Source organism: Peromyscus eremicus, chromosome 1 (genome assembly GCF_949786415.1).
Source record: "Peromyscus eremicus chromosome 1, PerEre_H2_v1, whole genome shotgun sequence".
NCBI lineage: Eukaryota > Metazoa > Chordata > Mammalia > Rodentia > Cricetidae > Peromyscus > Peromyscus eremicus.
The window spans coordinates 59,698,284-59,714,654 of record NC_081416.1 but is presented as its reverse complement, the minus strand read 5'-3'; the positions used below and the strand labels follow the sequence as shown (position 1 = coordinate 59,714,654).

The 16,371-nt window shown below is 53.8% G+C and overlaps 1 protein-coding gene across 1 annotated transcript; it reads left to right on the top strand.

Moving 5' to 3' along the window:
- The first annotated feature begins 370 nt into the window (after window positions 1–370).
- On the top strand, window positions 371–14,186 carry Tspan32 (tetraspanin 32). The gene is made up of 9 exons (XM_059249671.1): window positions 371–436; window positions 1,013–1,127; window positions 2,078–2,175; window positions 6,189–6,263; window positions 9,875–9,976; window positions 10,494–10,580; window positions 11,962–12,045; window positions 12,338–12,429; window positions 13,469–14,186. Exons 1-9 carry the CDS (start codon window positions 371–373, stop codon window positions 13,581–13,583), a joined length of 834 nt encoding a protein of 277 aa, XP_059105654.1. The 3' UTR covers window positions 13,584–14,186.
- The last annotated feature ends 2,185 nt before the right edge of the window (window positions 14,187–16,371 follow it).

The following is a 16,371-nucleotide window of genomic DNA, read 5'->3' as shown; positions in this document are numbered from 1 at the left end:
CCGCTCCACAAGACTCCACCCACTCCTGGTGCTGCAGTGCGGCCCAACCCACCCACTGGGAGGCCTCATACACCTACAAAAGCCCAGCTAGCTGTCTTGGGCCAGGCCAGGGCAGCTGCAGGTATAGAAACTGCCCCCCCCCTTCCTGCCTGCCCTTCTTCCTTCCCCCAACCCAGCCAGCCACTAGGTTACAAGGGCTGTTGACAGATGGGAGGGCACATCCTACCTACTGGGTCAGCTGTGGTCTGAGGTCCCCACCCAATGAGGAACCACAGAAGGGAGGGGAGTGGAGAGGACGGGAGGAAAGGGGAGGTGAAAAGAGGGGAGGGGAGAGAAGAGAGAGGAGAGGAGAGGCGAGGAGAGGACCATCATGGAGCACTGGAATCGAATCAAGATTGCCAAATGCCAGATACTGATCACCAACTTCTTTGTCTTGGTAACATGCAAGTAGAGCAGAAGGAGTGGGTGGGTAGGTGGGCAGAAGGGGAAATAATTCACCATGCCCAGGCCCTCCAGCACTGTGAGCCCCCCTCCCCCTACACCAGAGTCCCACAGACTGGGTCTGGGTCCCTGGTGGCCACCTTAGAGGACTGTGGACACCTGTCCTTGTAGGCCCAGCTGTTACCCCAAGGGGCAGTGAAGAGCCTGGGAGAATCTAGGTTGGCTGGTGATTTGCAGTGCACAGGGACTTGCCAGGAAGGGGTGCTGCCTGGGATCCGGGAGAGGACAGGGACCGCAGGGTCTCTGCAGACCGTTTGATGTGATCTTCTCAGCCCTTAGAGAAAACAGGCGCAAGTATGTGTGGCGTGGACTTATCTCCGTTGTGTGGCAGCATGTCTGAGGGAGGACCTATCCCTCATGTCCACAGAAACATGGAGGCCTCCTGCAGTGGCCTTGCTCCTAGAGGGAGCCAGGCTGGGGTGCCCAGATGCCCAGGCCCTATACTGTCATTGCGGGGGGCAGGGGTTGGCCGCTGTCCCCAGCTCTGATGATGAGCCCACCTCACTCTCAGCTGCTGGGCCTCTCTACGGCCACCGTGGCAGCTGTCACTCGCTTTGGAGACCACTTGACTGTCATTGGTCATGCATCCTTGGAGAGGAACCCCTATGAAGCAATGCACTACTGGGGTAAGTGAGCCCAGAGATGGCTGTGGAGAGGAAGTGTGTGTGTGTGTGTGTGTGTGTGTGTGTGTGTGTGTGTGTGTGTGTGGCTCCAGGGCCAAAAGCATCTAGGAGGAACTGACCTGACTCCCCCAGCCCTAGGCTGTCCGGAGGAGCTGGCTTTGGGCAAAAGTCAGAGGTTAGGGGGCCAGGGAAGGGGCGCCCCAGTGTCCTGGTTGCACTAACAAACGTTGGGGAGATTTAGGCAACATCAGGCACTCCTGCCCTGGTTCTCCAGCCATACAGGACTGTTGAAGCTGTGGCAGGCCCCAGATCTGTGCTTTCAGGGCAGGGATCAGATGGGTCTGTGGGACTCAGCAGTGAATGTCATATTCAGAGGGCAGAAAATGCCCAGCCGGGGCCACGCCTGCCAGTGTCCCACTTCCACAAGAGCAGGGCTACTTTAATGAGGAGGGTGTTCCTGGTAGAAATGCAAGGAACCCAGGAAGGCGATCACCCAGTAGGAAAGCATGGGAGAAATTGAGGCCTTTGAATGGGGGGCTGGCAGCCCCAGTCCCTAGGCCCCCTGCCTTCCGAGGGGCTAGGCCCCGCCCAGGCAGGAAGCCTGAGGCCTGGGCCTGGACTGATAAGTCACAGCCCCACACTGCCACCGTTCACTAGAATACGGGGATGTGGCTTCAAGATAGTCTGTGAGGCAGGGAAGGCAGGAGAAAGGGGGTAAAGAGTATGGCCCCTAGCTTGCTCCTGTTCTTCCCTCTTCCTTCCCAGTCTTGAGAGGAAATAGGCTATTAGGCTATGGCACACCCCTTCTTTTTTTGGGCCAGAGATTATGTGCCTTTTGGGACCTCCCAGAAGTTGAATTCTAGCTCTGTGACCTCCGAAGTAGATTTCAGATCCAACTTCCATGCCCAGTCCCCACGCTCGGTCCCTTACCCTCTGCCTCTCCCTTCCCACAGCCTTCTACGTGGGGATCAGCCTAGCAGGTCTACTGAGCCTGGGCGCTGCCCTGAGCACCATAGCCACAGTGAGGGAGGCCCATGGCCTCATGGCTGCGGTAAGTTCTGTGTGCTGCCAGATGACCCCAGCTTCCGACTCTCAGACAGGGACAAGAGCTGGAGAGAAATAAACCTGGGGAGCTGCCTGACCCCAGCAGAAGTATCCAGAAAGAAGCAAAGGTCAGGGGATATGCACCAGGGAGTCCCTCCACCTACACAGTTACGACCTTCCACTTGTCCAATCAGGACCCTCCCACCTGGACCAGTCAGGATCCTCCACCTGGGTCATTTAGAAGTCTCCATAGGGCTCAACATCACCCTGTCTTCCTCAGATCTAATAATGGTTCTGTAGGGCCCCTGAAAGACAGTTGGCACTCTCAGCCCTGGGGCCATCTCCAAAGGCCCTAAGAGGGCCTGGTTCTGATGTCTAGCCAGGTCTGGATGAATTCCACCACTTCTCATTAGGAGACCAACCAGGGACAAGGAGGTCCCGAAGCTGGTTCTGCAGCCTGGGCTTCCTTCTCACGGGTCCATATCACTGCCTAGCCATTGAAGGGAAGTTTCACAATCCCATAGAAGAAAGCCCTTGCTGGTGCTGTAACTATTCTCTGTGTGGGTGCCTTAGTGTGCCCCTACAACCCTCAACAGTTAATCCAGATTCTATCTGCCAGGACTCTTCCCATGGCCACCCTGTCCTTGTTTGATCCAGGCTTTCCCAGTCACCTGAACCTGGGCAGCTCCTTTCTGATCCCCTGGTCCCTTACCTCCCCTCCTCACCTCCATTCCGGGCATAAGATCTCATTTCCCTCCTCCATCCATCCCTGTGCCCCTGCTTGTAGGACTCCCAACCTCTGCCTGTAAGTGACAGGGAGAATCCAGGGACCCTCAGGAACCTGAGCCAGAGACTTTGCTTCCTGGATAGACTGAAACTAAACTCTGCATCCTGTCTTCATGCTCAGTACGTTTGCTGACGACCCTTGGTTTCCAAAGACAGGGACAGAGTCACCTCCTACCCAGAGCTGCTTCAGGGACCAGACAGACCTGGGTGGGCCTGCGTGGTGGACTAGGCAGAACTTGGCAGCTCTAGCCTCACCAGGATTCTTGCTCTGATGACACAGGGGCAGGGTAGGTAGGGATAATGCTGGCATGAATGAACACTGAACAAGGATAGCCTGGACTTAAGGCCCAGAGGGAGGCCCTAGTGAAGAAGTCACAGAGCTGGTGGACCCCAGACGATTTGCGCCTTGCTAGAGGGAAACAAGGAGGAAAGACAAGATGGAGGCAGGGGTATGCAGAAGCCAGCCCGAGAGGCCTGTGCCTGGTATAACTTCAGCCACCAGGGGGCACCATAGTCAGCATGAAGACTGTGAAGCAGGAGGCGGTAGGCAGGTGGGCCCCAGCTCCAGATCAGCCTATTCCATCTCAGCCTTCCCAAGCTCCTCCCATGTCCTGCTTGGCACTTGATTTGTGGGCAAAGGATTCCAGGAGCATTAGAACCCACTCAGGCCTCCCAAATCTTCAATTCCACATCCTTAACAGACTCTGGGCCTGGTGTAGTATGGTTATGTGGGTCAGGCTAAAAGGCACATCCAGACTCCTGTTCAGAACTATGTTCTCCAAATCACTCCAGGACCAGTGTGGGCTCTGCACTTTGCTGAATCCCAGCTCCCTCTACCCCAGCGTGGACAGTAAGCTCAGTTCAGCCACCACAGGGTCACTGGGAGTTCCACTGGTCACAGCCCCTTTGTGTCATGTTTATACCAGTGCCTGTGTGCATGGTGGGTGCCGTCTGCCTCTGCCTGCCCTGTTTGCTGCCTGTGTGTTGTACCTGGCCTGCACATCAGAGCACATATAAAGGGGTCTAGGGAGTGGAAACATCCCCCACCGTGACTCTGTGCCCACTGCCCCCCTCTCTGCCCTTTCCTGCACCACCTTCTGCAACACAGGAAATGAAAGAGCTAGCTAGCTGCAGGAAGCAGACTCAAGTTGTTTACAAGTGTATTTATTCATTCATTTTCATTTAGAATGAGTAGAGAGAAAAATGGTCACAGTTAGGCCTGGCCCAAGCTCTCTCTGCACTATGCAGATCTTAAGACCCCTTTCTACACACACACACACACACACACACACACACACACACACACACACACACAGAGAGAGAGAGGGGGGGGGAGGGAGGCAGAGATAGACAGTTACAGAGACAGAGAGGAAGAGACAGAGAAAGACAAAGACAGAGGGGGAGGGAGGGAGAAACCCCCTCTTGAGAATGAAACGGTTTCTGGGAAGGGCTGGACTCTTGGGCTGGCTCACAGCCTCAGCCGGGAGGCAGAGCTGAGGAATGGCTTCCAGATGGGGAAGGCGGCCCTCAACTGCCAGCAAGAGAGTAGAGGGGGGAGGAGGAGACGGAGGGGAGAAAAGGTGGAGGAGAGAGAAGGCTGCAGGAGCGGGAGGTGGGCAGAAGCAGCAGGCACCCAGGGCCGACTCTGAGACAGTGATGCAGGCTCTGGGGAGGGGGCACCCCACCCCACAGAGCCCACACCCACCCAAGTTTGAGACGCAGTGCCAGTGACCCTAGCTCTTCAATACACTTGGGAGAGCTAAGCTGGCCCTGGCCCAGGCTGTTTGTTCCCATCATCCTGGCCTATGACTGTAGGTTGCTCTGCATACTGGTCACTTTTCCTACGGGGGTTATCCCTGAGTGAGGCTGGGTTGAGACAGCCAGGCCACAGCAACCCCTATCTATTGAGTGACATGCTAGTGACACTTGGGGGTGGGGTGGTGGTTGATACAGAAGGCTCAGTGGTCACACAGGGGCCTCTGTGTGTTGAGTGGACCTATGTGCATGGTGTTGGGGCTGACAATCAAAAGTGCTAGGCAGGGCTCGGAGGGTACCCAGATCAGAGGTCACCGGATGGGAATTTTGAGGTGTGCTATTGAGGAACAGGGTTCCTAGTCTAGAGTGACTCTGTGAAACTATTCACAGAAGAGTAGGAACTTGTACCAGTACGTGGTCCGGGGAGAAGATCTGCACTGTCCACTAGCTTCTGTAGGAAATAAAAAGTTGTACCCAACCAAAAGAAAGAAGGAAAGGGTGGAGTGTGTAAAGAAGTCCCTTTTCAGCACTTGGGGTGAGGGATGGAGTGGGATGACCATAGGGACCCACACAGTGGGGTAGAGGAAGGGTAGAAAACTCATGAGGGGAGGAAGGTCATATAGTCTCTGGGGTGCCTATGCCTGGGGTTGTGGGCTGCGGTCCTCTGTGAGTCAGACTGTAGAAGTTAGGCTCCCCTTAGAAACGTTTTTCAGAAACAGAACAACAAAGAGCCCACAGAAGGCACCCTGTATGAGGTGGCCATTCTCTACCTTCAAGGGAGACATTTCTGGCTGGGGTGTGGGTCAGTTGATAGGGTGCTTGGCTAGCCCCCATGACACCCTCGTAAAGTCACCAACACTGAAGAAAACGTAGTGGCTGCATACCCCTGTAGTCACGGCACTGAGGGGATGGAGGCAGGAGGATCATGAGCTCAAGGCCAGCCTGGGCTACAGGAGACTCTACCTCAAAGGAGGGGATGGGCGGCAAGGTGAACGAGGCTGGATAAACGGCTCAGCAGTCACAAGGGCTACCCGCTCTTCCAGAGGATCCCAGTTCAGGTCCCAGGAACCACATAGAACTACCTGTAGCATCTGTTCCAGAAGATCCAACACCTTCTTCTGGCCTCCCCATAAATGTAAATTTTTTTTAAAATCTAAAAAATGTTTAAAGGCGGGGGTTCTGTGGCCAACATTTCAGATACAGGGATGCACTGCCTGGGCTTCCTGGGGTTACTGTTCTTTCTAGAAGTAGCTTCAGTGAACTAGGGTCTCCACCATATTGGAAAGGCCTCCATTCCTGGGGAAGCACGTGACACCTTAGGTCACAGGTCCTCTGGAGGCACCTGGGGAGCAGTATTTAATGGGGCTCAAGCCAGCAGCTCAGCCCAGCCACCTGGGGAAGCTACCTACCTGGTACCCTGCCCTACTTCCCCAGACCACATACCTAACTGTGCAGTGACTCGGCCATCTCTGTCCCTAGGGGTTCCTGTGCTTTGTCCTGTCATTCTGCATCCTGGTGCAGATGGCATTCTGGAGATTCCACAACCCCACCCAGGTGAGTGCAGCCGGGACCCTCTATCTGGATCAGCCAGGCTCTTTGCCCAGAGTTTCTGCGTCACCCTTCCTCTCTGCCCAAGGAGATCCCCAAAGACTCACCCCAACCCTAACATTAAAGGAAAAAACATTTTTTCTACGGTGCAGAGGATCTGGAAGAGGGTTGAACCCCCACAACAGCTGGAGGGCATGGGTGTCCCAGAGTCCTGCTGGAGGCAGCAGGGCCTAGCAGCATTTTGGCGGAACATTCCCTGTCCAGTGATGGGTGGTCTGGACGGCTGGAGGCCTGGGTCACAGTGTGGGTGGCCTCAGTCAAGACAGCTGCCAGGTATCAGGGACTGGCCTCGGGTTGGCCTGCAGCAGCTGTGACCCATCTCTCTGTTCTAAAGCTGTGTTTACATTCTGAGCCCTAAACTTGGGGTGCAGAATAGGCAGACAGAGGCCTTACAGTGACCAGAGGACAGACAGACAGCAACTAGGGTTTAATCTACAGAAGGGAAGGGACCTCTTACTCCAATCTCCATAAGACTGATCACTAGGGCAGTTCTCCAAGGCGTGCCTGACCCTGAGTGGGCCAGGGCTTCCTCCCAGGCCCTGGCCTGCTGGCCTATCTGTTGTCCTGGAGTTCTGACTTCCAACAGGGCCCATATGAGCCCTGGTGAGCTACCTGGAGGTGAAAAGCACCCTGGGTTTGAAATCAAAGGCAGAAGGCCAGCCTTGGGCAGGTCCATTATCCCCCCTGGGCCTTTGTGTCGGCTTCTCTCCATGGAGAGTAGAAGGCCCTGCTGGAGTGCTGCTGCATGGTAGAGATGAGCCAACAGGGGCAGTCAGGCTCCTCTATGCTCCAGGTTGTCTGGAATGTGGACTTAGTTCTGGGGAGTCCTGGGCTGGAATGAGGCCATGTGTGGTACCAAGCACAGCTTGCACAGAAATCACCAAAACATCCTCCCATCATCCCATGTTCTCCCTACCAGTGGGCCAATCCAGGCCCAATAGGTCATGGTCTTAGACTTGGTCATCCCAGCTGCCCCCAGCCCCAAGGGTAAGAAAGGATACAGGAATCAACTAGTAATGCTTAGAAGTCACTCCCAGCTTCCCCAAACCTCCCTGGAAAGATTCCCCAAGACATCCTAAAGCAAGGGTCTAACAAGAAGCTGAAGGACGGAGGAAGAGACCTTGTCTGTCTCTGTAGATACAGGCTCTGGCCTGAAGTGAGAATGGGGTGCTCCTTCCTGATGCCCCTCCCAGGACACAGGTCTAGGCAGGCATCCAAGGTTGCTGAGGATAGCAGTGTGGCCCAGCCTGCGATGTGATGAATACAGAGTGATAGGACTATTCATTACACCCTCACGGTGGCTTCAGAGCTACTGGGCCACAATCTCCCACTGTCCCCGGGGAGTGGAGAATGAATTGTTCAGCTTTCCTTAATAATTCATGTCAAGACCAAGCACAAAACAGGCATGTCTATGTAGCCTCAAGACCCAGTGCCGGCCCTCAAGCCACCTGCAGCTCCACGTGGGGCCCTCCTGGCCATGGCTGTATGGCCCATCTGTACTACCCTGAGCTGGCAAACATGGGGGAAGGGAAGTCACCCAGCCCAGGCAGATATCACAGTGTCCTGGCCTTAGGGAGAAAGACAGGGGGACACCCTAGACACCAGTTTTCAATCTGCACATAACCTGGCTGCCGTGTCCTGCACAGCTCCAGGGACTGACCTGACGGGGTGGCAAGGGAGTGAAGAAAGGACAGACACACAGGAAAGCTGGAATCGGGTGGTTTGAACCCTCTGACGGGAACCCTGCAGTCCCTTCGCCCCCAGCAGCTCAGTGCGTTTACTATATACAGCTGAACAAGGAGGCGGGGTTATTACAAGCAGATAAACAAGGAGAGAGGGTTTATCGGACACAGCTGGACAGCCAGGCAGCTTTAGCTAGCCTCAGTGAGACTCACAGGGTAGCAAGCTTTGCCAGCTTCTCGTGGGTCTGAGGCTTTGGTCCTTGACAACAAACACCCACTCAGGACTTCATATACTCAGGGCTTTCTCCACCCTCCACACTGGATAACACACTTACAAAGGAGAGTTTGTACCCCAGAAGCTGCTTGCCAACCCTGCAGACACAGATCCCTGCTAGGAGGGACCCCTGGGTAAGTGATGTGGAGGCTTGGGGCTCTGGCTTAAGAAGCCTGTGGTCCACCCTCCAGATTCCTATGGAAAAAACAAACAAACAAAAAAACAAACAAAACTCCAGCCTCAAGTCTCTCACAGAGCACCCTGAGTGCCAAAATGGGTGCAGATGGCAATGTACTACCCCCGCCCCAGTGCAGGGCTCTCAGAGAGTCCAGCCTGGTCTCCAAGGCCCCAAGGTCAGGTTCTGAGGTCTGGGCAAGCCTCTGTTGTTGTGCTCATGGTGGGTGGGATGCTGGGCAGAACCAAGCTGAGCTGAGCTCTAGAGCTGATGTCATCTCTATTGTCCTGCAGGAATGACAGTGCACAGAGGGCCCCTGGGCACTGGGACATCCCTGAAAAGTGGTAGGACTGAGGAGGGAAATAAAGTCAATTGTGCTAGGGAGAGGTTCCAAAAGGGCTTAGTCCAATAGTGCCTGCTTGTTTCGCCTACCTGCCCCATCCGCCCCGGACCAGCTCCAGGCGTTCCCAACCCTTCCCAGGATTTGCTCTCTTAAGGACACAGTAACCCCACAGGCTTGAAGAAGCTGAGCCCATGAGAGGGCTCTGGCCCAGAATGACCAGCCACCAAGGCCAGCTTGGCACCTGCCCTGGGTGGGGGAGGGCCGGGGCAGGCTGAGCTGGGGATGACTCATGGGGATGTCTGGCTCTGCTGCATGGATGGAGAGGGAGAAATCGGTGCCAGGATCAGCAGTTAGCAGGGAGTTCCCTTGCCTCCTGCAGGGGCCTTGGGCCTGGGCTAGACTAACCAAGCACCTCTAACTGCCTACCTGCCTACTATGACCTGCAGGCAGCTGGGGAGGGAGGCGCATAGTGGACACCATGCTGTGGGACAGAAACCCTTCCTTTCTGAAAGGCAGGAGTAACCAGAGGAGGCATAGGGCTTCAACACCACCCCAGCCATTCAGGACAACTCTGTGTGACCTGGCTACTGGCCTGCATGAGGCTGGGAGTGGGGAGGATTCAGGGACTTCAAGGCAGAAGATATTGGAGGACTTGGCCTGGGCCAGAAGACCAGTGAGCCCTGCATATCCAGAATGCCTTCCTGGAAGAGATGAAATTCCAGCTTGTCTCTGAAAACATTTTCAGCCTAGGGGAGAACATCTTGGGGTAGGGATTGAACAGAGCAGAGAAACAAAGCTAGGAGAAGAAGCAAAAAAGTCTAGGCTGTTTGTGTGTGCAGCAAAAGCAGGGCCAGCCTTAGCCCCCTCCCCGCTTCTTCCTTCCTCTGCCTTGTCTACCTGGATCTGACCCCAGATCCCCTGACCTTCCCTGGTCCAAGACTAGAGCTCACCTTCCCAGTATTCTGGGTAGTTCTGGAGAAGGGTCCACAAGCACCTTAGGGAACAGAGGAACTAGTCCAGACCTCTGTCCACCCTTCTCAGCAGGCTGGGTCTATTGCCTATATCCATATGCTCTTGGTGCAGGTGGAAGATGCAGTATTGGACACCTATGACCTCGTGTATGACCAGGCAATGAAGAGCCCATCTAGCAGCTGGTGGCAGGAGCTGGCCACCATCCAGGACACGGTGAGCCAGGGACAGGGTAGTCATACTTGCTGTACTTCAGAGAATGGGTGCCAGACATCCTTTAGAGTCAGCCATCCTGGCCAGGCTTCAAGAGATGATCCCAGGACACATGTCCCATTGCAGGTAAATGACTGAGCTCTCACCCATCCCCCTCTGTCCCTAATAGGACTGGCTACCCAATGTTAGTGCAAAATCAAAGGGCAATGCCCTTGTTCAACATGGAATGAGAATCCCAAGAAGGAATTGGTATTCTACAAGGAAGTAGGTGTCCAGCCACCAGGCAGGCAGCAGGGACCTGCTGTAAGGGGGAAAGGTCCTCAGAGAGTCACGCTGTTCCATCACCAGGGCCAAGTCACTGGTGGCTAGTTTTCCAGAAGCAGCTGTAATCCCGAGCCCTGGCTCTGGTCTCTTGGGGGCCCAGTTTGCAGAATCACCTAAGTTACTTGTGCCTTGGTGCCTTAGTTTTCCCATCAGTCAGTTCTGCCCATGCTATGCTCCTCTCTGGTCTGTCTTGCAGTTTCTGTGTTGTGGGAAGAAGTCTCCTTTTGGGCTTCTGGCGAGCACCAGAGCCATCCCGTGTCAGGGCCAGGAGGCCCTGAGAGAGGTGAGGAGGAGGGGGATGAGGGCTTCTGCACTCAAGTCCAATGAGGGCTGGCACTTCACTGGTAGAAGCCTGTGAAGGGACATCTGCATCCTCTTTGTCCCTGTGGCTTCTCACATCTTGGAATCTGCCCTCAAGTCTCAGGGATGTACCCTCCCCATGGTGGGGACTCCCCGCCGTGGCGGGGACTCGTGGGGTGGCCAACTTGACCCCCAACTCCCTTCTGCAGGCTAGCATCAGGCATGTGCCCCGCCCACTCTTCCCCTCCCTCATGAGGCTTCCCCAGGACATCAAGCTCCTCCCCCACTCTCCCCTCTGAAGCTTCTAGAAGCTCAAAGCTGAGGCCCTACCTAACAGGGTGATCAGCTCTTTAGGGGGAGTAGGAAGGGGTCCCCAGAAAGCACAGAAAGTGCTAGTGGGAGGGCAGGGCGGAGCCCTTCTGCCCTGAGGACTAGGCCCTGACTCACTCACCCCCACCCCGGCCCTCTCTCCCTACCCAGCCCCCTCTTTGTCCCATCCCCCTGCTGTCTTGGAAACAAACCAGCCCTATCTCATGGGGAGAGATGTCTGGCTACCCTCCAAGAAACAAGAGGGTGGGGAATGGCTCAAGGCCCAGCAGGGAAGGGAGCTGGCCTGCTGGGAAGGGGGTGAGAGTAAGGGAGTCCCATCCACCCATGAACAGTCCTCAGGTCTCAAATACAAAATAGCTCAGCACCTGCCTCCTGCCCCAGGGTGACCAAGGACCGGGCTGCAAAGGACCCCTGGTGGGAGAGAAGCAAGGCCAGAGCAGGCCAGGGAGAAGACCACTTGTTTGCCAAAAGGCAAGAAAGTACCCTGTAGGGCTCCACATGGTTCAGCCTATCTTTACCCTCCCCAAATGCTATTCCCAACAAAAATGCCAGCATCTGAATGTCCCAGAGGTCAGCTGTCACCTTCCTGTTTCTAGAAAGGGAGACTCTGTTGATGTCAGACCCACAGCAAAGAGTCTAGCAGTTCCAGACTCTCTGTCCTCACCAGCCTCTGGGGACTAGAGTACTTTCACTCTGGATTGCCTGGGGACAAACAGTGGCCCACTGGAGGAGCTCAGAGCAGCTAGAACAGAGGAGGAAGGCCCTCCCTGGCCCCCAGGGCAGTGGGTCACTGTCCCCACAGAGACAGGCACCATGCCCTCAGTCTCAAGGTTCATGCATCCTCTTCCCCAGAGCGCTCAGTAGTTCTGTTTGGGAAGGTGCCTACCTTGACTGCCCTGGCCTCGGCACTGGCTGAGCAAACCATGCAGCCCCAGGGGCTTCTAGGAGAAAAGTGGAATGGGGCAAGCTGAGCACACAGTGCAGGGAGGGCCGGCCAGGGTGGGTAATCAACCATGCATGTTGCCTCTGTCCAGGACTGCCTACAGAGCATCGGGAAGTTTCTGTGGACACACTACAGAATCGCCTCCACCCTGACCTGCACCAGCCTGGCCCTCACGGTAGCCACCAGTTCCTTCCTTGTCCTCCTTCTACCCTGCTCTGCCTTGCCCCTTCCCAGACAGAAGCAGTCCTGGGTTACTGCCTCAGGCCAACACTCTAGTCATGGCACTACCAGGATCTTCCAGGCCCAGTCAGCAGGGAGGAGCCAGCCCCTGACCCAGGGAGGTGGTCTGGTGTCTATCTCATGCCCCCCATTTCCCAATCCTAGAAACTTCCCTGGAAGTGGTAAGGATCTGCCACCAGGACTGTTGATGGCTGCTGACTCCTGGGCATCTCTCCTGATTGCTCCAGGTATATGCCATGATGCTCTGCGCCTTCCTCTGGTTTACCATTCACTCCTACTGTGGCTTGGATCGAAAAGGCAGATACACCCTGAGCCCACGGTAGGCCCCTCTCTCTCTGGAAGAGTCTTACAACACCACAGGGTCCTAGTACATGTAGTCTCACACCATGGATGTGTTACCTGTGCCCAGTAGGGCAGATGTGGCCTCCATAGGAAGCTCTTTGGAATTGTGGGGTGACAACATACCCTCCTCTATTCTGCCCATTTCCAGTCTCTGATGAGACCTGACATCACTCTGCCACCACCACAGAGATATGAAGATTCCAGCCCCCACCCCACCCCCTGCCACCAAGTAGAGCTCCCAGGCCTTAAGGAACCCCAGGACTCCTTACTGACAGAGTCAGGAAGGACCAGTCCCAGCAGCTAGGAAAGCCCTTCTGTTCCCAGGACACTTGGACCTTCCTGTCAGCAAGCTCCGCCCACCCACCCACCCACCCACTCAATGCTCTGACATCTGGATCCCTATGTGCAGCATCTGCATTGCCCGTTCTGAAAACAGTCATGCCATTCCCTTCAGAGCATTCTGGGGCATACTTTTAAATGTTCATATGTGTGCACACACGAGTGTGTAGAGGCTGGAAGACAATACCAGTTGTCATCCTCAGGAATGCTGTCCTGCTTTAAAATGGTCTCTCTCTGGCCTGGAGCTCACCAATTAAACTAGACTGGCTGGTTAGAGAGCCCACGGAAGCCTTCTTTCTCTATCTCCCCAATACTGGGATTACAAGCATGCAGCACAATGCCTAGCATTTTTAGGGTTTTAGGAATCAAACTCAGGTCCTTGTGCTTGCAAGGCAAACATTTTTTTTAACATTTATTCATTTATAATTTATTTAATTGGCAGGAGAAGGGGCATGAGTGCATGCCACTGACTGAATTATAGCTCAGTCCCTCTTACAGTACCTTCTAGAACATTCTGGAACAGCCTCACCACACCCTCTAGACTTCTGGGATGGACTTGCAGTCCCTTCTATGATGTTCTATAACAGCCTCATAGTCCCTATAGAACATTCTGGAACAGATCTCCAGTTCTTTCTAGAACATGTAGAACAACTTCACTATCTCCCTTTGCTTCTCAGAGCCCATGGCTGCCAGCCCCAGGAACCCAGCCTCTTCAGATGGACCGAGAGTAGGCCAGTGCCTCAACGCCCCTCTGAAACACAAGCGTTTGCTAACTATTCGACACCCCTCTGAAGCACAGGTGTTTGCTCATTGGGTCTAGTAGGATGCTTGCTGTCTGCTTGCCCACAGAGATGAAGACTCTGGCCCTGAGCCCTCCCATGATCCACATGGTGGGGGAACGGAAGGGGAGACGATTCCACCAGATGTGTTAGTTACTTTTACATTGTTGTGGCCAGACACCTACCAGAAACAGGAAAGATTTATTCTTGCTCATGGTTTCAGGGAGATTCTGGTTCATCACAACAGGGAAGGCATGGAGGAGTGGCTGTGTCTATGGCAGCAGGAATATAAGGTGGCAAATGCTGGAGGCTAGATGTTGAGGTAAACCAACTTCCTCTGGGTCATCATGGACCACCTTTGCTCTGTAGTCACGACAACAAAATGCATGGAACCACAAGGCAATAGCCAGGTTTTTGGTAATGCCCATGGGGCTGTCAATGCTTCTTAGTTTAGGGAGAAGAGGTCACCATATCCTTGCCTGCAATTCCAGCTACCACTCCCTCCTTCCAAGAAACTGTTAGGATCTTGGGAGATGCCAGAGTGTGGAAAGTTAACTGAAGCCAGGTCTCCATAATCCAGCATCCATGAGATCATCGCCTATCATGGGGTGGGGCTTTTAGGTAATGATACTGTTTGGGGGTCACCCACACTCCCTATAAGTAACTCCTCACCCCAATAAATCTATTGGTTCAAGTTGAAACTTGAGCAGAATCTTTTCTATATTGTCCATGCCCCACCTGGGGTGACCGGTTTCTTGCTCGTGTTTCCCAGAGAAAAGTCATGTAATAGCAGAGAACAGGTAGAGTGGAACCAGGGGCAGTGTCTTAGGGTTTCCATTGCTGTGAAGAGACACCGTGACCACGGCAACTCTTCTAAAGGAAAGCATTTAACTGGGGCTGGCTTGCAGTTCAGAGGTTTTTAGTCCATTATCATCATGCTGGGAAGCATGACATCATGCAGGCAGACATGGTGCTGGAGTGGCAGCTGAAAGCTCTACATCTGGATTGGCAGGTAGTAGGAAGAAAAAGTGATGCTGGGCCTGGCTTGAGCATCTGAAACCTCAAAGCCAGTCTCCAGTGACACACTTCTTCCAATAAGGCCACACCTCCTAATAGTGCCACTCCCTATGAGCCTATGAGGGCCATTTTAATCCAAACTACCACAGGCAGGTATAACCTTCCAAAGCCCACCCCTAATGACCTCCTGCTAGCCAGACTCTACTTCCTACAACAGCACCATAAGCTGGAGACAGAACATTCAGAAAATGAGCCTGTGGGAGACGTTTCAGGTCAAACCCGTGACACAGAGCAAACATACATGAGCCTCTGGAAGACACCAGATTAAAACTATGACATCAGGTAAACAGCTCCATGCAGAACAGACAGAAACCCCTAGGGTGATTTGGTGAGTCTGTGGAACGGGACAGAACTAGGTCAAGGACAGAGGAAACCAGCACAGGGTAGGCAGGAGCCCTGGTCAGATGTAGTCCTGCGCCTGCCCCTTCCAGACATTATCACATTCATGTCCTGTGCTGTGAAGGGAAGAGCATAAACCTGGCGGCAAAGTCTGTGTCTGTCACTGTAACAAAATACCTGAGAAAGTCAACTGAAAGAAAGGAAGGAAGAAAACCAACTCAAACCTGAGAAAGTCAACTTAAAGAAAGGAAGGAAGAAAACCAACTCAAACCTGAGAAAGTCAACTTAAAGAAAGGAAGGAAGAAAACCAACTCAAACCTGAGAAAGTCAACTTAAAGAAAGGAAGGAAGAAAACCAACTCAAACCTGAGAAAGTCAACTTAAAGAAAGAAAGGAAGAAAACCAACTCAAACCTGAGAAAGTCAACTTAAAGAAAGAAAGGAAGAAAACCAACTCAAACCTGAGAAAGTCAACTTAAAGAAAGAAAGGAAGAAAACCAACTCAAACCTGAGAAAGTCAACTTAAAGAAAGAAAGGAAGAAAACCAACTCAAACCTGAGAAAGTCAACTTAGTTTGACTCAGGTTTTCAGAGGTCTCTGCCCATGGTCAGCTGGCTTCGTTGTTTGGGGGCCCAAATGAGGCAGAACACAGCAGGCTATGTGTATAGTGGAGTAAAGCTAACACCTCATGGTGGCCAGGAGTAGAGAGAAGGGCCAAAGACAAAGAAAACCCCTTCTCAAGGTACCACTCAGTGACCTCTTCCTCAAAGGAGGCCTCACTTTCTAGTTTCCTTTTTTAAATGCCATTAAATTATGAACCTCTGTATGCATTAATCACTTCCCAGAAATCCAGCTACTGAGCCCTGCCGGGGGGGGGGGGGGGGGGGGGGGGGGCCATGCCTGCAGCGCGTGCACGTGTGTGTGTGTGTGTGTGTGTGTGTGTGTGTGTGCTCACAACAGCAACCTGAAGTAGCAGCAGGTTGTGGGTCAGAGCCCAGATGGGGTGGGCAGGTTCTCCACCATGCAAGAGGACAGGTTAGCTGGGCCCTACACGGAGGCTTCTAGAAGCTCCCCCATCTGGGCTCACTCTGGCTGCTGGAAGAACCTAATTGATTGCAGCTGTGTTCTCTCCCCGGTGGCTGCCAGCTAGGACAACTTTCTGCTCTGTGAATTTGGTTCACTCCCCTCCAGCCTCTTCTTCAGACCCATAGGACAGGCCTGGCCTTCCTTGTGCTCTGCATTCTCTGGCTTCCACCAGCTGGTGAAGCTCTTTGCTTTAAGGGACACATGATGATCTTGTCTGAACAAGAATTCTTTCTTCTAATACTGGTCAAATGTGCCGTGCCTGACACTGGCCATTTGACCACATTCAAGTGCACAGCTCAGC

Excerpts from the sequence above, each read along its gene's own strand:
- Tspan32 (XM_059249671.1), top strand. The coding sequence starts at position 371 with ATGGAGCACTGGAATCGAATCAAGATTGCCAAATGCCAGATACTGATC. Across the intron at positions 1,128-2,077 it reads TGAAGCAATGCACTACTGGG|CCTTCTACGTGGGGATCAGC; the intron begins GTAAGTGAGCCC and ends CCCTTCCCACAG. Across the intron at positions 12,046-12,337 it reads GCACCAGCCTGGCCCTCACG|GTATATGCCATGATGCTCTG; the intron begins GTAGCCACCAGT and ends TGATTGCTCCAG.